The sequence below is a fragment of the Hylaeus volcanicus genome, chromosome 7 (genome assembly GCF_026283585.1).
Source record: "Hylaeus volcanicus isolate JK05 chromosome 7, UHH_iyHylVolc1.0_haploid, whole genome shotgun sequence".
In the NCBI taxonomy this organism is placed as follows: domain Eukaryota; kingdom Metazoa; phylum Arthropoda; class Insecta; order Hymenoptera; family Colletidae; genus Hylaeus; species Hylaeus volcanicus.
Genome location: NC_071982.1, coordinates 22,383,677 through 22,405,451, shown reverse-complemented (window position 1 = coordinate 22,405,451; position 21,775 = coordinate 22,383,677). Strand labels below are relative to the sequence as shown.

General features: G+C 44.8%; 1 protein-coding gene across 2 annotated transcripts in view; it reads right to left on the bottom strand.

Annotated features, from left to right (window-relative positions):
• Positions 1 to 21,775, bottom strand: part of LOC128879741 (protein turtle-like) — a 122,778-nt gene that overhangs the window by 21,014 nt on the left and 79,989 nt on the right. For both annotated transcript variants that reach the window (XM_054129162.1, XM_054129163.1), the window contains exons 2-3: positions 14,891 to 15,023; positions 14,588 to 14,796 (exon numbers count right to left, since the gene is read on the bottom strand). In XM_054129162.1, the coding sequence (XP_053985137.1) occupies positions 14,588 to 14,796; positions 14,891 to 15,023 (342 nt within the window). The remainder of the gene's footprint in view (positions 1 to 14,587; positions 14,797 to 14,890; positions 15,024 to 21,775) is intronic.

Here is a 21,775-nt window from a genome sequence, read left to right as displayed (position 1 = left end):
CGAACGGTTACCAGCGAGCAAAACAACCGATTCGTCGAAACACGTTCCTTCCTTTCCTTCCTTGTATTCGTATCTTTTTCGCTGTTGCTTCCTTTTCATCCGCGACTACTCCTTTTTTCGATCAGTCCCCGGATATTTAAAAGATGCAACAATCGGAAGTAAGCATTCCGTCATTGAATTCCAAAGAATTTCGGAATTCTATTCGTTTCAACGACTTGTTATCATTCCAATGGTATACGTACGGAAGGTCTTTTTCAAATGTCCTAACGTTCGCCGAGTGCTTGGAAAAGTTTCGTAGATTCCGCAAAGGTCCTCCGAAGAAGCTAGATCCTTTAAAAGTTTTCTACGAACGGTCCCATTTCCATTCAAATTGTCTACTTTTCTGTTCGCGTGCCACGTTCGTTACTCGATGTTCTTTCTTGGTTAATAGGACTGCAGGTCCATTCGAACATTATCCAACACCTCTCTGTAATCTCTTGGGTTTCGATGGACCGTAACGGAAAGGGTTTCCGTAAGATCCGGACAAACGATTCTCTACCCCCAACGATACTTGTTCTCTCTTTACCTGGCTGCGCTTTAAAAATAGGAAAGGTCTCGATACCGAGGGACGAGATCTCGCCCAGAGACCCGCCGCGGCGCGGGCGCGTCGTTCCTGTTGGAACGCTCAGACGTTGGACCGGAACTCGTTCGTGGATTCTTCCATCGTGAAAGGGAAATAGGGTGTGAAGGAATTCTCGGTGAAAATGGGACGCCTCAGCCGAGAACCTCACGGTTCTTTGGGGTTCGAACCGAGAAGTTAATTCGACGCGACGGTGTAAATTCCGTGAAGCGCTTTCGTTCCTTTAACGTCGCGTTGGCGTTGGCGTCGGCGTTGGCGTCGGCGTCGGCGTCGGTGCAGAGTCTACTCGGAGGGAAGGAAATTATTGTTGCAGTTGGAATTTTCGGATAACTTAACCGCCGTTAAATCTTGCGATCGATGAAAACTGGTAGCAGCCAGTGTTTAGCGAAGCTTGAAAAGGCGTGTGCGAGGCTATTCCCTGTCCAAAAAATTACTTTATTCGGCAAGTTTCAAAATATTGTACCGTCGATGCTCTTAATACTAATGACGATCGGCTTGAAACCAAAGTAAATCAAACCCGAAATTAACGCGATTTAATTACTTATGGCCGCGCGTCGATTAGCTGATTACCTGTTCCGTAACGCGCTGGATATTCGAAACGGATTAATGCGGAAGATTTATCAATGAACGATATTATACGTTATATGTTTGCTCGTTTGAATTTACGTTACGGTTTTTACACTGAGATCCTCGAGACGGATTTATTTATTTATTCGCAGCATTTACACGCGGATAATAACGCGATACAAGTTCCACAGAATTGTTTCATTTCATCGATAATCTACCGTTCGCATGTGGAAAAGAATGCTTGGAATTAATTTATTCGTAAAACGCGTCCAACATCGATATCGATATTGCTCTCGCGCCGCCACGTTTCTACGTCAGTATTCCGAGCACGTTCCTACATTTCCAGAAGCGCGAAAAAAAGAAATATAGGCACTCGGTTACGGAGACATCGAATTGACGTGCTAGAAATGAATAATTAACGAAGGAGGACCGATCGAACGGGAAATAAGTAATAGCGAGGAATAATTTAGCCACGTTACTTTAAGTAAATGTCTACGAATATCTCAGATTTGAACAGTCGTATCGAAACGAAGCAAATGCGTTTTAATACGTGACGCATCATTCGACTAAAATCGTGCTCGTAGAGATGCAGAGGGGTATCTGAATATCGGTTCGGATCAATTTCCTCGAGTTTCGGGGAGAGATCGCGAGAAGACGTCGATATGGGTTACGTTAGAGAATGTTTTTCGCGAATTCGCTTTGACAGCAGAAAATATACTCGTCGACGGGATGACCTTTTTATGGATTGAACAACTCCCGCGTTCAGAGATAGGTGTCTTCGTTCTTTCTTGGCGGCCTCGTCGCATCGGTCGGCGGCGCCGCGATAAGATTGTCCTAGCGTGTCGAGAGACCCACTTTTCGATTCTGTTAGCTTGGATAGAGGACGGGACGGGGTTGGATTCCCATCCGTGAAAGGAATACGGGCCGGATTCGTGTGTAATAGAATTCTCGGGAAAAGGGAAACGGTCGCCTTTGCTCCACGTTGGAAATACTGGCTTACACGTTTTCAAAGGCTACTTTCGACGTACTTTATCGAGATTAAAAGAAAAAAATGTTGCGAGTCAAAGACGCGCTGTATCGCCGATGAATTAGCTTTTGCGTTTACTGGCATGCGAGCGAGAGTTGGGTTAGATCGAGGTACGAGCCGAAGAATTCGATCAAACGTTTAGTAGGTATCGCGGAAAGTTATACTCGTACGTACATACGTACATTTATATGGAACAAACGATTTCAGAGTTCGGACTTGTATCGCGGGGAAACTGCGAGAATAGCTCTAAATATTTCTATTTTTGCCAATGCCTGTTACCCGTTACGCATCGCAGTGTTTCGTCGGCGAATAACGCCTCGAATATCGCAGTTAACGGCGACAGAAGCTAACAAAGCAAGTCAGCTTAATATTTGATGGGGAACATGGCGCGTGTACGTCGACGTCGGTGTCGTGCTCGCGAATATGCAAATCGCGGGACGTGTTACGTAACAGAACGCAGAGGCGAGCGATAAGTCTCATAACCAATCAACTGGATTAGATTAATCCCTCCTTCGGTATCGTTTAAGTAAATCCAGCTGGCGGCGAATTGGATTTCTCCGCGGGCCTGATTGCGTCCTCGGGGATCACACGACCGAGTCGAATCGCGGAAAATATGTAGATGCGATGGAGTTTGTGAACGTGCTTCGACACTCTTTAATTTTAATCTTCGACAAATTTCAATTAATTCTAGCTATTTAATTACAAATAGACAGCGTATCGACGCGATACTAAAGTAAAACGATGACGTACGCGCGAATGGATACAACTGATGGCTGTTCATCCAGATAATCAGAAATTAGGATTACGAAGAAATCTTATTTGTCGACGTTTCTGTGAAAATTGTTTGGCCAGAGTTAGACAAGTTTCGAGGAGTTTTTATGCGCGGTGGGTCCTGGCTGGGCATCGAGACAACTCTCTACCGAAGAAAACGCTTCGAACTTTAAGCAAAATTGCTTCTTCTTCGTCCAAAGGGTCCCGGGCTAGCCGAGATTGACTAAAACTTGTTTACAGTTTATCGCTGGCCGAGAAAGATTTTCTTCCGGTAAAGAGGTACCCGAGAACCTGGGCGAACATTTCAAACGGATCGAAACAAAGAGACACGAGTTGCATAATATAATTGTATAATAAGCTCCGGCACATTGTAATAGTCACCAAGCACTCGAAGCACTCGAACGAAAGGAATATTTTGAAAGTTTAATAGCCTCGACTAGAAGTTTGTAATTGACACGGACTTGAACATTCTATCGTTGCACAAAAGTACATATGTGCAACATAATTTGGAAATCGGTGCTATCGTCAGCTCATTCTCAGCGTGTTTCGAATGCGCGTTCAACTCGAAGAAAGTTCACGTATGGCGAGTCACCGAGAAGAAAGTTCTGTGACAAAGGAGGCGCGATAGAATTGCGGGTTAAAGTTATCTTTGCGTGGACTACAAAAGCATTTATGTGTTTTCGTGCCGTATACGGTCAGTCTAATATCAACGTGACATCGCAACGGAAGAGCATTGTGTCTGTGTACAAAGCTCCTTCGAAACATCTTTTACACATCAGCGGCATCAAGAAAATATTTTCTTTTTTAGCTTTACGTTTCACTGTTACGTCAAATAATTCCTTTAACGACATAGCAACGATACGGGATGGAAATAAAATTCTAGAAAAAGATGAAATTTCCGAGTTTTTCAAGGAATTTTCAAATAAAATTGGAACGTTATTTTTGCTATTTAATCGAGAATCGAATCGAATGGCAAATAATTTCCAAGGTGTATCGTCATTTTCCAAGTAAGGTAGAAAAACGGAACGCTACGGTTCGTCCGATAAACAAAACCGAGAGATGTTGTCGAGTAAAAGTTACGATAAAAATTATTCTTTGTTTTACTGTACATTTCGAGCTCGCAATAACCATCAAGTGTAAATTCGGAGCGGAACGTTTGCTGGCCGCTGCCGAATATCGTCGTAAAAAGTTATCTGTTTACTACGATATTGCGCTGGTTTATTCTTTCCAGCGTGCTCTGTCAAAGCGAATTCTCTACACGCAATCTGGATGCCGCGCGATAAACGAGAATCTTGATATTTACGATTTTTCAGTTTGAACTGTGAATCGATACGGCGAGAGTTCTTTTCGCATTCGAAATTCTAGAATTCTAGAAATTGCACGCACGCGTATTAATCCGTTTGGAGCACGCGTCGATCGAGGAAATAGCTCGTTTGAAACGCGTTTGGTAAAATTAGTTTTTAACCAACTTTGAAAATCATATTTTGCCAAAAGTAACACGTCGGACAATATTCGTAGATTATTGTGGAAAGTGAATACAAATATTGTGTATACGAGAAGGGCACATAGGTAGGCAAGAACAGATCGATATGTAGTTAGGTAAGGGAAGTAGGTCACGCTTTGGTCAGACAGGGGTGTATAATCCCGGTACATGGTCAGACAAGTGAAATAACTTGCTGTGTATAGTCGGATAAGTGGAATACACTCGGTACACGGTCAAAATGAGTAGTATGAACCTGGTATATAGTCAGACGAGCGATACGAGTGCGGTACGCGGACAAGAAAACTGGTGAGACTAAAATATCTCCACGACACGGGACGCCGACGCCGACGCTGGAATAACCCTCGCGTATTGCCAGACAAGGTCATATGCTGTGGTAATATACGTATGTACCACCTTTACATTGCAAGGAAGGTACCGTAGGATCGATGCGCGATCAAATGATCGATAGGCAAACATGGAACGAGTAGATATCTTAACGTTATTAAACTCGTATACCTATATTTTTTAACATTTTTGCTGTATTTTACTATATCGGGACAAACTTGAAGTAACTTTTTTCCTTCGCTGTACAATAGGTCCTCTGAAGTTGTTTCGACTTCGCATCCTGTTCACGGTATTGCCAACAATAAACCGACTTCCAAGATTCTCGGTGGTCCTCGGTTACTTTCGCGTCGCGACAAAGAGCTTCGCGTGTCTCCAAAGCGAGTGTCACGTTCCAATTTGCGGCCAGTGAGGCTTCTCTTTGCGGTCGCTCCCGGACAGATGGGCCAACGCTCGCATCTTTGTCCGCTTCCTGTTCGCCGATGGGATACCGGCCTAGATAGCTTCGTGGCTCTGTACACAAGTCGCAGACTTGGCAAAACTCGTCGACTGGACAAAGTTTGGATACACTCGTTCGATGCTACCCTTTCTTTTAAAATGGAATTGCAAAGAACAATTCTAATAACCCCATGTATACGCGATATCTAACAAACTTTTCAACTATTTCGAAATATATTGGAACGAATTATTCGCCACTGACCAGAAATCCTAGATGTACATAGGTAATCGGCAACGAAAATTGGAAATATTTACGAGAAAACATGGCCGCGCAACCGGCTATAATTTAGCAATGCTACGCGTTTCTAGAGTTTCGGGATGCTTCGGGATTTCCGTTTTGTTAGTCTAACGACGTGTCGTTGTTAACGTTGCCACGGAACACACGGGAACTCGTTGGGTTGACGAAAGTTCCGCTCAAGTTTTGATGGGTCCGTGTTTGCGAAGCTTTTACTCCACGAATTTGTTTTCCACGTCCCTCGTCGCGTCCGTGGAAGGTGTTGTCTACAGCCGCGATTGTCGCCGTGGGGCTTTGCTATTTAGACTGGGACTTTCGGGTGCCGCCTTCAGCTAGATACATTCTACGGAAGTAGAAAATATAGCCTATAAGAAACATTTGTTTTATTCTATGTATTTAACGCATAGCATTTTTACTTGTACATAGATACGAAATGTAAACGGACTCGTAACGGGAAGAAACTCTCGTGCAAAGACAAGTTTTTAGAAATCTTGTTTGGTAAAACGACCACCTCTATTTCGCACGGTGCAACTCGGAGTCTGAGTTTCTCGATCGCGTTTCCGGTTGTACCCATTACGCGATATTACCGGAAGCTACTGCTGCTGCTGCAAAAAAATAAACACAGAAGACGGAGGCTCACAAAGGATAGCAATTCGAGGCAACAATAATCCGTAATTATGCTAACTGCGTTCCCATCGCGGGAACTCGGTAACTCATTAACGAGCGCGATTCGGCATTCAGCGCGATAACAGCGTTAAGTTCTTATTTCGTTAATTGTGCGAGCCGTTGCAGTCGGCCCGATAATGCGATTTCTCGGCCTCCTTTCGTCCCACCTTCGCTTCTTTTTGAAATTAACATCGGCCACGTTGCTGTAATCCTATCACTGGAGATGAAATCCAGTTTGGTGAATTCGAGTCGACGCCAACGGTGACGCCCAAGTTTCGTTTCGAGAGATTCGAATTAGGGATGAAATATTCGAGTAATTTATAATTTCGACATCGACGATAAGTACAAGGAAATAATGATATCACCGAGGAGAGTATGTTTGGTCGCGAAATAGTCGGTCCCATCGCTAGGTGTTACAGTGCGTCGGCGTCGCGTCGTACAGCATCCGCGTGGAGCTCGACCGACTCCTAAGTTTCTTGGAATAATCGAGAAAGCAGAGGAGAAGGGAACGAGCAGTCGAAACCAATTATTTCCTTCGGTCGAAGCGATTCGACGCCGACGCCGACGCCGACGCCGATGGGGCCATCGTCACGTTTTCGGGAGGCGTTTCACGGTGATTCACCACTGGGATCGACCTGCTCTCCGCAACCGGAAGCCGAAGGGCGAACGAATTAACTCTATCTACGAGGCCAGATACGTGTCTTCGGTCAATGTTTAGAGTAGAACCTGCAATCCCTTTAACGGGTGCCATCGATTGTAGCCGTTCCCCGCCCTCTCTTCGTCGTCGCCATTACTGTTGATTTCACGGCGTTATTGGTCTGGCACGAACTCGTTCCGTACTCCGTGACCGTAGCCTGGAGAAACTTATTCGACGCAGCATACGATCGTCTCCTCGATATAGCGATCGTCGCGACGCCCGATGAGTATCGATTACTTGTGTATCAATTCTTGCTTCGATATTTTTATTATTTCATAAACAACATATTAGGTTTTTTTTTGTAAATTGTCCGAGGCAGTCATCGGTATGACGGTACCCCTCTATTGGGCACTTCTTGGAATTGGCTGTTGTTGCAAACGAGCGGTGAATTGTAAATTGTTGTCGTTTCTCCGACGTCTACTCGTTTCTTTCTCGGTATACTTTCTCTTTCGTTTTAACGAACCTCAGACATCGCATTATTTTCCGAGTTTTTGATCGTTTCAATGCAAGGCTCGGGACGGAGCGCCAAACAAACAAGCGGTGCTGAATAAACAGCTTCTTTCCGAGGCAGAAGTCGCTTTTTTCACACGTCCACGATGCGAAGGAACAACAGGACGTACAAAAACCGTGTTGTAATTGCGGCAGGTATTCCACGGTACTCGCAAGAAGGGTTGGCGCGATCAAAATTCCAGTCGTCTCCGCGGTAAGTCAAGTGGAAACATTTCAGTTATTGCATTCCGTCTGCGAGATAAATTGTCGCCAAGAAAAAGCTACGTAATTACTTTCATTTTGTTTCTTTACATATGAAAATGAGACGGACGCTCTTATCAAGTTTTTCAAAGTAAAAAACTATCGAATAATTATAACGAATCAATTTTTCGGTAGACTCGAGGATTTGATTTTTCCAATGGAGAATTCGATTAATAAACACGGCGTACATACCTATATCGATAAGAATCATGTATCGTTTTGTCGTAAAAATAAACATATACCAATCGTTTGAGATCAGCAGTAGAGGGACTACGAATACTCTTGTGACTCGTCGCATATTGTCGTATAAAGAATAACTTGTACAATGGCAAAGTACAGCCAGAGGCTGCTTTTAAACCTAACCTAAATTTGTTCGCGACTCGTACGAAACCAATATGCTTTACCGTACGGGAGTTTGAATACACTGTCGCGAATGATACACCGACGATATTTCCTTTTACTGTGCTCCTTTTTATTTTTCTGTGGCAAATTGAAAGAAGGAAACTAGAGACTTTGGAGCGGTGGTCTCGTTTCATTTTTAACGATGAGATGTGCTAGATGTAGACAGGGAAATTTGAAAGCACGAAGATAAGGAAATTGCAAGATTAGAGGATGAGAAAGCAAAGCGACTGGAAAGCTTGAAAATTCGATCGGGAGATAATATCTCCGCGAACGTAAATTTCTTTCGAATTTACCGATGCAGTCGCTTCGAAAATTGACTTTGCTCGTTGATCAGTCCCGACGCGGATGGTGGTGTTCGTGCACGATAGTCGTAATTGAACTAGTATGGTTTTCCGGTTGCCAATTTCTCGACGGAATGCGGCAATCTCGTCAACTTTCGTACAGGGTCAGCTTTCCTTCAACGCGGTAGGGCGAAGTCGCTCGAAATCCGGGATTCGATCAGCTGAATTTCGCGCCGGGTTGGCTGTGCCGTCGATAGCAACGGGAAGTGTATTTCCTGAGTAAAATACTATTAAAAGTTGGTGGAAAAAGGCGCGAGAGGGAAAATCCAGATCAATTACCTTTCGAGAGAACAATTCGGTTTTAAGGGTGGGTGGCGAGAACTTGGTCGGGGAACAGGGGCTGGATTTCACCCGGAGAACTATCGATCGAGCAAATGGAACCTATTCGCTGGCTGCTGGTAGATATTTTATCTACTGGATTATAATACCTATAAAGCGTCAGCGATCGATCGGCCAAGGGCTACGAGAGCGTTGCGGACGGTAGCCGCGGATTTTTCTGAGTATAGGTGTATAAAACACTTGAAAATTTTCCATGCTAGGAGGATAGGTGGATCGGTAAACGAGTCGCGGATAAATGACTGTGTGAATAATTGGCGAAATCGATCGTCGTTATCGAGACATTCTTAATAAAAAAGGTTTTGCTCGATTTCTATTCCAATCGGTAGAGGCGTGTATAGGTACACGCTTTTATCAACAGGTGAATTTACCATAGTATCAAGGTTCGACCTCACTTGACGCTTTCCAACGATAAAGAAAAACACGGTGTCGCCTTCTGGAGCGCTGATTGAACAGCGTTCCCAAGCGTGATAATCAAGCACACCCTCGAACGGACACGTTCGAGATCCTCTCTCTCTTTCGGTCAATTGTAGGGGTTTACCTAGACCATCCAATAAAGCGGTGATCCTTCGAGGAGAGATTCGTGGCTGATCTTCTGCTGGATTTACACAATTGCGAGCGGACAACGTCGCCCTGTTGTCTTAACCCCGAATCTCTCTTCCCTGACATCGGTTGCGAAGAAGAATCACGATCTGTCGCGTCGATATCGAACGTCTACCGTCACCAACCCGTCTTCCAGGTTATTCAGGATTTTTAACCCTAGGATGATATATGTCAAGTTTCAATTTTGTCAGGTGTGAATTCGATGAATTTATGGCAGCCTTGGCGTAGTTGTAACGCTAGAGAATCGATTCAAAAGAATTTTATTATTTCCGGGATAGTTGAAATTTCACCTCGCGATATTATTCCCTTTCCATTTATATCGTAAAAGCGAAATGTTGCGTATCCAACATTGCGGAAACAAAGGAATTAGTTGTACAGTTCGCGTCAAGTGTTTTGTTGACACCGGTGCCGGTGTATCGAAACATTTATTTCTAAATCAAAGAAAAAACAATTTATATCACCTTTGTAATCGTTTGATTAAATTTTCAAGTTGGCCGCGCATGTACAACAATCCGCTCGACAGGGTTACCGTCCAAAAATTTCTTTCAATTTTGTCGGTGAATCCGGTCACGTTTCATTCTCTCGAAAACTCTGGCTTCTGTTTTCGTTTCCTCTGCAGGCAAGTTCCGTTTGAAAAGATAAATGGTGTCTCGTGCTCGAAATACGCGTCTCCGCGCACACTGGACGGCTCTCCACCCTCGGTTCTCTTTCTCCTTGCGCGAATTTCTTCGCCGAATCGTCGGATAGACTGCGTTTGCTATTGGAATCGAAGTTGTCGAACCGTCTGCGAAATTCATTCGGTCCGCCGACTGAAAAGCGTCGCCTAACTTCCTCCTGGGGATGTATTTAGCTCGTGTCTGGGCTAAATACGTTTCGCCTCTTATCGAATTCAAGGTGAACGTCCCCAAAGGGGACGCTACTTCGTCTTCCTCTCTACCTTTCTGCTCATCTCGTTCTACTTTTCCTTCGTAGAGAATCTGGCATTTAGCCTTTCTCTGCGTATTTATTCCAAGGACAATATTTTCTTATCAAGTTTGATCTTCGACGTTAGACTCTCGGCTAGTGTCAGATAACGCGCACTTTTTCCTACAATTCTTTTCTTTTTCCTTCCCGAAACTTGGAATAAATTGTTCCATCGTAGCGATACTTTGGGGCGGAACGACGAATCCGAGACCTCGGAGGAGATCGTTGGAAATGCTTTTGCGAGGAGTTAAGGAAGTATGCCAAAGCGTTCGTTCCGATCTTTGGCCCTCCACTTGTTACTTGTTGGTCGCGATCAGAATTTTCGATCGATTTCTTAACAACCGCTCCTCGAAATCTCTTCGAAAGCCGTTGCTTGCTTTCTTTCTTTCTTTCTTTCTTGTCTTTCTTTCTTTCTTGCCGCGACACCGATGGAACGAAAGTGACAACTCGATGCGACAAATGGCGTCTTGTAGCGAACTTCCTAGTTCCCAAGTCTGGAAAGGAGGGTTAGCTTTACAGAATCCCAACTTGCCATCCATTTCTTTCTGTCGTGCTCGAACGAGTGGCGCGGAAACTCCGAAGAAATAACTTTAATTCACTCCTAGGAGCTGGGAAATCTATTAAAACGAAATCTGATCGTCGATCGAGGAACATTTGTCCTCGTACCGTTGATTCTTTCTTTTTTTTTCGCTTCTACGCTTCTTTGGGTCTACTTTGGGTTTTCGTTTCTTCGCGACTCGAGAGTTTTGCGTTGAACGTTTCGAGAAAAAATAGATTCCGTTCTGTTTCGACATTTGTGTATTCGAACACTTTTACATTCAAACTTATCGTACATCACCAGTTCCGAAAGAGTTAATCATCTATGACTCGTGAGTGAAATACAAGAAATAATTTCAAGTATTGTCTTTCCGAAGGCCGCGACGAAACGCTAGGTAAAACACGATGGCGTCTTGGTCTCGAATCGTCGTAGCCGGTCGTTATGTCGATATCGAAATGACTATCGTATCGATCACGCCGCGACGAATTCCCAACAGAAATCACGGCATTCACGGCACGAATGTTCCGTCATATTTTATCCGCGTGCTCTATGGAACATTCGTGAAACGCATTTATACGTGTATTTCCGTTACGTATATATTTCTCTTTCTCTTCGTCTCTTTGGGAAAAACACGGTTTTACACCCGGCTAACCGAATACCGAGTTGTCGGGTACGAAACGAGTTAATTGAATCGTAAATATAATACATCTGGTCTACGATAAAGACAACGACCTATGAAAATTTACAAGTGCGATCAAAATATGCATCGCGAGAAATCTATCGGGGAAACACCTCTCGGCCTTCTTCCTTCTCGTTTAAAAAGCCTTTTTGCCGTTTGTTTGCTTGCCACTCCGTTTCTCGATCGATGTAGGTCGATGCATCGAATCGAAAAGTGCTCTCGTCTGCATTCCTTTCCGCTCCGAGTCCGGTTTCTTTGTTCCTGTTGAGAAACGATCTGGCAAAGTCGATGCAGACGACACAGGGACGCAACGAGCTAAAGGACTCCTCGATTTGAATTTCTCAACGTCATCTACTTCTCTCGTACTCTCTTTCTCTCTGCTTTCTCTATAGCTTTTCCCACTCATCCGACGAACAGACCGCGCTATGCGCACGTCTGCAACGTTTGAACTCGGACAAACGACGGATCACAAAGGAGTGTAGCGTGCTACAGAGGCGGTCGCACAGAAGGAGAGTTTGACAAGTGTTCGCGCAACTTGGATATCCTGCAAGGTGTACAAAGGAGAGCTTCGGCTCAAGCTCCGCGACAAAGGTCAGAAACAACGATCGGAATCTTGGAGGAAATTAATTTAGCATCATCCCTTAATTAGTTTACCGGCTGTGGCGGGAGTATGTACTCGTGACGCGGTAATAGCTAAACTCGAACAACTGTTGTTATAATATAATAGTATGGCGGATTCGCGTTTTCTCTTGAATTTTATAGTTTTTGCCAAAGTTGTCGATTCCTGGTATCGACTAGATTCGATGAAAAAAGAGTATCGCGTTAAGTCTCAATTTCAAAGCTCTTTGGATTTAACGGGTCCCAGGACGGAACACAACCGACCTCGGGATCTAATTATTATCGTTCGGGTCTACGTTTTCCGCTAACGCGTCCGACGGAAATTGCTCTAGCCACGCCTCATTGGTCGCTCGAAAAATCCCGGTGGCCACACGTCGGAAACGTGGCTATTGCGGCGTCCGGTCCAAGGAAGTACGTGCGCTGAAAACGACGCGTCGCCACGGCGCAGAGGACGGAACCATGCTTCGTGTTCACTCATCGGAAAAATAGCGGAAAAAAGACGAGAGTTGTAGGGCCGAGCATTTTCCAGCCCTTAAGGGAGCGAAAGTGGCATTCATTTGGAAAAGGTTTAACAGTGCGAGCGGCCGGACGACACGACGAGGATATAAAAAATTGTCGCACGACGAAACAGATTCGAGTAACGAATAAAGTATTATTTTTGTTTGTCCAGGCCAGACGATCTTTCCTCCGAACAAGCGAATGAGGCACGCGCGTTAATTGGTGTTTATCTGGAAAAGGTTTACCGACGCGATCGACTGCGCGGGTGCGCTGGATATCAAGACAGAAATGATCGCGTGAAACGAGCAACGGGACCGAAGAGGGAAGCTAATTATCCCACGGGAAAAATTCCTCGGGTAGCGGAGAGAACGACGACCTGCAGGTACCACCGCGACGCCCCGCCCCGCCGCGCCGCGCCGCGCCACGCCGCGCCGTTGGCTTGTAGCATCTCCATAACTCCTGAACGGGATTGTTAATTGGATTTTTTTCCCTCCGACTCGCCTCGTTTCATTATAACGCGCCCTCTATTTTCCCTCTCTCTCCTTTTTTTCTCTTGTTCTCTTTTCACCCTTTATACGCTTAACCTTTCGCCCTCGGTCTCCTTGGGAATTGTTTTGTCCTATTTGTTCAGCCGTTCTCTCGCCCGGTGTCTTCTCTCGCTCATTTTTCATTGGTCCGCTTCCTTCCTCTCCGGTTCTCTTGACCTATTTGTCCGCATCTTTTTCTTTTTTCCTTTAAAGTCCCGGTTCCACTTGATGGTGGTTTTCCCTCGACTATTTCCTTTTAACAGCTGCTCCTTTTCGCTCGTTTTATTTATCCTCCAGCCGGGTTCGACGGCGCTGCTTTCTCCTCGAACTTCCTGCGCTTTTATTTCCCGGTGTCTCGAGCGTACCGTGGCTTCCTGGTGCGACGTTATTCCCTCTTCTCGTCCGGTAATGTCGCATGGAACTGTTAAGCGAAGCATAGCAATGCCGTCCTACCGGAACCTCGGCTCGGGGAGCCTCCAAGGATATTATCGAAGCTGTATCGTGAAACTTTTACCATCGTTTCGCACCTGTCTGGTTCCTCGACCTTTTCACGTTTCGCCTCCCATTCCACGTGTGTACAATTAATGTAATCGACGGTAATAGAAGCCCTCGTGGTCATTTATCGCACGATTCGTCGAAATCGTTAAAACAAAGATACGCGTTACCGTTACCGTTACACGTTATTCGCGATATCGCTGGAACACCGATGATCGATTCAGCAAATAATTTTAACCGTCATTTAAAGCGTCGATGATGAAAATTACAACGTATATAACGGTGTATACGCGACTGATCAAGTATGAAATCTCGCGTCCGATTATTTTCACGTTCGATCACTCGGTGCACGAAGCGGCTGGAACATTTTAGCATCGTACCGAACGTGCTAGTTTTGTAATTTGATCCGTCAAGTTTATAAATAACGTGCTCGGTTTAATGCCAATCGAGAATAGAACGAAACCCGTTGAACTCGTTTCCTACCAAAACGCGTGTCAAGCGGTACGCTTTGAAAATCCTTAACTGCGATCGACATTCGGAAAGTTCATTTTTTGCAGTCTGCATTTCTCGCGAAACTGATCGACTGTAGCATATTGTTTGTTAGAGAAACGGCGGGTCGTTTTGTTTGCGATTTGCAACAAATGTCAAATCACGGGGCTTGTAAGTAAATTTGATTGCTGTTTCGTTTGTAACTGCTATCGGAAAAATTGACCGACGCGTTCGGCTGTTCGTGAACATTGTTTTTTCCTTCATTTCTTTTTTTATATCGAAAAACGATACGTATGCGTATGAAAAAATGGCTGAAGCGGTTAAAGATAAAATAATTCGTACGGTTTAGATGGATTCGTTGACACGAGGAGGATGGTTTTCCGAGTCAGATTTCGATAACGCCAGATCGAATACCGTAGCGTGTAAACTTTAGGCTAACTCACCTATCACCGTTAAATTGACTTTGGAGTTGCGCGTCTGGCCCATCTGGAAATCGACGCGACACCTGTAGATGCCTGCGTCTTCCTCTCTAATGTGGTCGACGCCGAGCTCGGCTGGCTGCTTGTCTGGCATGAAATACGCCCGGTTCGAAAACACCGAGTCGTCCGACCATCGTGCTGCGATCCCAAAGTCTCGATTTCTGACATCGACGCTGAAAATTATTCGCGAAATGCTATTAGCATTGGTGATTCAGCCTTTCGCTGGTAAATTATACCGTGCGACGCACAGATTAATTCGTATCTCACCTGTAAACCGATGTACCGAGATCCTCGCGATACCAGAGCACAAGATGCACCGAGTCCCCTTCGTGGGTGGTTGATATGTCGCAGGGAAGATACGTGGGATCTCCGACCAGTGCCACGATGTGCGATATAGGAACTGGAACACAGCGACACATGGCTACGTGAGATTAAGCGTCTTGGAGTCCCGTATTGCGTTATCCTGCAACGCTAGTTAACGTTTCAATGGTATCGAGTTGAACGCAAACTCGGTCGACCCTTTCAACCGGCTCTGTGGGGAATGGTAACGACAACGGCGCGCTGTGGGGGATAAACATTACGCGACATTTGTTGCATACGTAGGCGGGTAGTTTAGTATTTCGAAGATGTTTCCTTGTTTAAAAAAGTACGTTTTGATTTTCGTTAATTTTCACGACAAATGTATCGAAATATGTTAAGTATGCGCGCTTGTTTGCCCGAAATAAGGAAGTCTCCTCGACGGACGCAACGATGTCTCTTTCTTTCGAAATCTGTTGATCGTTTCGAGACGAGGAGGCTCATTCGCGTTTTGTTTCGCTCCCCTCGAGGCTGTAAAACGGTCCTCGAGTCGTCCTCGAGCGACCCAGATGCGAGCGTACCGAGGTTAAAGACGAACCAACGGAAAAGGGAATCGGTGGTAGTCGAACGGACAATGCTGGGCGCGTTCGCGACGCCGAAAACATCCTTTTTCCGTGCACCCGTTATCTTCGGAATAAATGGATATTGTGCGCTCGAGCGACGCGAGTACAAGCTGGAGAACAAAAGCTCATTGTTGGCCATCGCTAGGCCGAATAGACGCTCGCCGGTTGTTTGTTATGCAAATGGTTTAAACGCGTCGACGTTCGGGCCGATTTTCCGATTAACTGGAACGAAATGTTCACAAAGTATTATAGAATCCAGAGTCGAGTTTAGATTTTGTCCTTCTTTCGAGAATCGATATGTTGGCTTTACGAGAGGATACAAGTTGTTCGTCCAAAGTCCGTCGATCCCCTGACATTGACACGTCCGTTTGGAGTTCGGTGCTTCTCCTTATTAGACGATTCGTACGAAACTCGCAACAGAGCGGATAATTTCGTTCGATAGCCGAATCTCCCGTCGTATCATCTCGGTGTGACGGGAATCACTTCTGGTGAAATTAGGTGATCCAACCCCGTGTCTTACGTGCTTCCTACGAGTACAGGTATTCGGGGGCAATTCCAGCTGGGGTAAAAGGAAATTCGAAATATTCGCCACGGAAATTGGCGTCCGTCCCGTTCCTTCGCGACGCCCTCGACCTTATTCCTGGTCGATTTTCAGACGGCGACACCAGGAACCGCTTCTCCTTTTCCTTTCCGTGGTATTCAACCACCGTTGGATTCGTCGGGATTCGTCGGGATTCGTCATATCGGGAATATCGACGAAGAAACGGCATTATCGGACCGAACGTCTATCATTCGCGCGAGTTTTGTTGGATTTCAGTGAGGGGAAAATGAACGAGGACGCACACGGCCGTGGACGTGGTTCGGTGAGCGTGGACTCTCCATTCGAATTCGTTCTTCCCGTCACAGAGTGAAATATGATCGCGGGTTCACCGTTGCTTTATTGATATTCGAACTTGTTCCGAGGTATTCCCGTAACGAACCGGCTGCCGGAAACTGCGGTTAATTTTAGAAAGAAGTAACCACTAACAGTTTTCGAAATGAACAAAACGGTCAGGAATAAACCGTAGAAATATTTAGCATCCGGTCGGTATTCTGGAAAAAGACCGAGAGCGGTTTCCAAAAAAATCAGTCGTGTAATAATCGCAAGAATAACTTGTAAAAGTACGTGCTCGACTTAACGACTAACAATAACTACACTTTCCGATTCGACAAGATTTCACTGTTTACATGGAAGTTGACGATTTTCTTTTCAAACTCTTCATGCAAAATAATTTCATCGCGACAGCCGGGCACAAACGATCAATTTCCACCCGTAATACAATCGTCCCAGCACCTTGGTACTCGTGTTCGTGTGCTGCTACGTGCTGCTTCTCCTTCCTCGTGCAAATAAATTAAATTAATTCGTAAAAAATAATAATGAAAAGAAGTGAAATTTCAATACGCGTACTTTCCGTTAAACTACGACAAAGCTCGGAGCTCGTGGAACGTTCTGATTACGCTCGAATAAATTCAGCTACGGTTGATTCACGATATAAGAAGAACGAAGAAATATGTATTACGAAATCGACTTTTCACGTGAAACGGGAACAAAGATTTATACGGTTCAGTTGAATTTCTCTTATATACGTGTAATTAATTACGATTAACGCCGCGGTATCGTATATTTTTATACGTATGTATTATTATCCGTTACGCTAGGTATCGTTCCTCGAATTGGAATTATTTTTAAGAAGTAACGTAGACAGAGTCTATAACGATAAAACAGCTCTGTAAAACTTGCCGTCATAAACTACCTTGGCCCTTGGAGAAATTCATGATGGCGTTAAATTTCCCTGATCCTCTACCACCGACCAACCCTTGTTACCTTTAGGTTTCGACTCGTGCTATCGATCACGAATCGAACATTTCCAATTCTGCCCATTCGTTCGATCGTAAAATATCCACTCGAACAAGAGACGTTTAGAACGTGCTACTCAACTACGAACTCTGCAAGATCAATTTCGTATTATTTCTAGTTGTCTAAATATCGAAATCGTCGAAATTTCAATCAAACTTTGGACGCGACGTCATCGAGAATATCTTTATTTTTCTTGCCAATTTCGCGCTACTGAAATATCATCCGGAGAGGATGTGGAAAATTCGAGCGTCTCGTTCGGTTCGAACGAGATGGGTCGAGGATCTATTTTCCTTTTGGGAGTCAGAGTTTTTCGCATGGAAAGGTGTCCCGGCGTAATTCTCCCCGGTGTCCTCCCAGGCGATTTCAACCCCTTTCGAGACACACGTGAAACCCACCGTGATGTTTCACGGGTATATCAACGTCACCGCGTGCATTAAACATATAATGTGGACGCTGCATGCGTCGGCCAGGCCAGCGTCATGCTGTTTGTCATATCGCGGGAAACGTGTACGTAAACGGCTGTCGTGCGGCAGCTAGGAGCACACCCGCGTCGTAGGAATCGATAACATCAGCAGGAAGAGGAACAAAGCAAGAGAGAGAGAGAGAGAGAGAGAGAGGTAGGTGCCTTCGAACTCGCTCGTACAATTTTATCGCCTCGAACCGGTGCGGAGCGGAGACAGAACGGTGATTAACGCGACGCGTCTACGTACGAGTGCTTAGAAACGCGATCTTGACCCTACGCGAGATCTACCCTTTGCTACCTTTTGCTCATCGAACCGGACACATTTTTCTGAAATCGATTACCAGCCTCCTCCATAGTTTAATTAAATCGGTCGCGATTGGAAATCCAGATTCGGCAAGGTAATACGCCAGAATTATTAAATATTCATTACATAATGAATATAATAACAGGAACATGGCAGAATATACAACGCGAACAATGTGCACGATCGTGTTGAACAAGGTATACGCGCATCGTCGACGAGAGTATCGATACACGTTTCGGGACGTAATTTAATAATAATATTAACGCTTTGAAACAAGACATCTAACGCTGCATCGCGGCAGAACAACCCAATTTGCAGAACTTTGAACTTTGTCTGCTATTAATTTTATCTTTGCTAATTATTATATATCGTGGAATAAGGGTAGCGTTCTTTCGATTGCAAACTGTTATCGTACAGTATTATATAGTATTTCGGTGACACGAGAAGAACGTAGAATCGAGACACGCGAATCTTGATTAGATCGTCTCGGTCAATCGCGTAAAATGATTGAGACACTCGAGGCTATTTCTTTTTCTTTATGGTTAGAAGCGACAGGAATATCGAGACGATGATCTATAGTCAGTCTATAGTCTGACAAGGATTTGAGCTACCTGACCGAGTCTTTTGCCTCGATAAATCGCATTCGTCGTTAAAGAAAATGATTTGTGCGATGCGAAGCTAGTAAAATGGTATTAGATGATATCGATTAGATGGTATTAGAAGCTAGTAGAATGGTAGTAAAATGATCGTAGTTCACGGGAACGGTCAACGGTTCACGTTAGCTTATCATCTGGGCTTATCTGGAGCTGAGCTTCGTGTGTCCGCATGGTAGGAATAAAAAAACTAATAGAAGAATAAGCCGTCGTGTATCGGACATTGGCTCTCCGTAGGACGCGGGATCTGATCCTCTTCGAATGATATTTGCGCTTCCGGGCATTTCCTGCTTTGACATGGCCACGATACGCGCAATCGGATTTAAAACGATAGTAAAGTTTCCCGACTCATGGAAATGCGTGGTTATTGCTCGTATCCTTGGAAAACCGCGAGCGGTTTTCTCTGTACCGCGCTGGTTCGCGTGTCGTTCTCGATGCGTTTCGTGACTGCTGACAACGAGCCGATCCTTATCGACGATTTACTCGTACCTTTTGCGACGAATCAAACAGGATCTTTGTGACGAGGATGGATTAACAAAGGAAGGGATTCTTTCAGCAAACAGGCGCGAGAAATAAAACGATCGGATCGGGAGATAGGTTAAGTGGATATTCATATTCTTGAAATGAATTGTACATTTTCTGCATAGAAAACATAGTCGTACAGTATTTGTACACTTTCCACACTTGGCAACACTCGAACGGCTATCGAAGCTTCGACCGAGGCTCCATCGAGCATAGCAATCGTTTGATCGTCGTGTCGAACGAATTTCTCGACAGGCTACCTTTCGTTTGACGTATTATAGGCCCTCTAATTAGACTGATAATTGAAACGTCGAATATAATAGTAGCGCGGAGCCAGCCGGCGATTATTTCGGAAATTGCTCGGTTGCAAGTTTTAATTGGTCGATTACGATCTCGTGGACCGATGCTCGTCCAGGAATTGAACGTGTTTCCGTATCGACCCGCATTTTCGTGTTCTTCTCCGATACCTCGGAAGAATAGCGCTCATTTTTCTTCAATGAAACTAATTTCGCACGACTCGGAGATGTCGTTCCCGAACGAACGATTCTTCCGCGCGCAGAAACTTTCTTCTTTCGTCTGTCATTTTTCTCAGAGGCCCGTCATTTTTCTTCTCGAGCACACCTACACCGTAATAAATACCGAGTTTTCTTTGGTTGTTTGGTTATTACTATAGTTTGGTACAAGTTTCGATGTAATTGTTTCCATAGAAATTTGATCGTACGAAGGATTACGATTTTAAAATTAAAATAATACTATGTCAGCAAAGTATTGTAGGTCATACCGGTTCGATCCAAGCATCGTTTTCTCACTCGTACATGTTTTCAAGGAAAAATCGGTCACCCATTTTTTCATCAGAAAATGGTCACTCATTTTCAAATGCACTACACGGTAAACAAAAAGCTTGCTTCGTCGAAACGATATTTCAACGAAACGTAAACCAAGCTCTCGTTTTACGCGCTCCGAATTCCACTATTCGCGAATTGACATTTTTTTTTTATATTCCTCCTCTTTCTACTGTATTCCAAATTTACTCCTTGCAATATCGACGCGCATTTTAAACAATTTTATGCTGCGTATAGCGCAGATTGTTGGATTGTTGAACTCGTATAAAACGTGTGTTCGCGATACTTTCGGGGATACTTATTTCGTATCGAGAAATACGCAGTAGAATATCATGTAATAACAGCATAGATTCGATACGTGCGCTCGAAATAATCGCAATGATCCGAATTTGGGAATTAATAGAAGCCGATGGAAGATCGAAACCGCAGACGCCAACGCGTGAAACATAAATTCCGTATCAACGGGAAGCCGGAGTTGTCGGATGAATCGGAGCGTCTTCACGGCAGAATTATTCAGGGTAGAATGAATCGGCCGGCGAATTGCGAGAATCCCCCTTTTGAACTTGGTTGCATCGCGCTAGCAGGGGAACAAAGGGACATTTCTGCACAAAAGAGCCCGTAGAGAGCAGCCGGGAGCAGACTGGCTCTCTCCAGTCTCCAGTCTTCCTCGAGACGGTGTCTTAAGGAGGAAAAACATTTACCCTCGAACCACCGAACCGACGGAAACATTCGGTTCGTCGAAAGCCGATTAACGCGTGCACTGTCATGCCGATTTTCTACCAGTCCTCCTCGTGGAAGTTGGCGACTTTTTCGCGAATTGTACCGTCGTTTCGACCACGGACTAGTCGATGGAAAAACTGGACTCGCTTCGCATTCGTTCGTTCGTTCGTTTCCTCGCTCGCTCGCTTGAACGCTCGTAACAAAGCATACAGCGAGGTATGAAAATACAGCTAAAGGAAAGCCGATCCTAAGCCAATACGGCCGGTGTCCATGGAAACGCTACATCCAGATTCGTTCCACTGTTAAGGCATTTGCGTTAAGCCCCATTCGCGTAGCACGCGCTAACGCTAGAATTTTGGTTTGGTTGATATAGGGGTCGAAGAGGAAAACCCAATCGAAATTAACAAATTTGTTTTACGAATTTATCCGAGTCTGATGTTCGGTACAACATATCGAGATTTGCATAATCGACGCAAGAAGCGTTGGCAAAGCTATGCTCGCGCCATTAGTATTCGGTCGAGTTCTGGCGAATGGGAGTAAGAGAGGAAAAAGGAAGAAACACGGCACGCTAGGTCAGCGAAATAACCATTTAATCCGCGAAGAACGAGGCACGCGGACCGGTACACGCTTTGAATTTTGCGAGTAAAACACGCACATTCAACCTGTTCGAATGGAGAACGCAGAAAAACCTCGAGACCCGGGCACGTTTTAATTATGAAAATTACTTGCACGAATAAAATAACGAAAAGAAAGAGAAGCAAAACAAAGTTGGCTTTCCACGGTATCGCATAGGTGGCTCGCGTGCGCCCGCACACGTTCGGTTGATTGTAT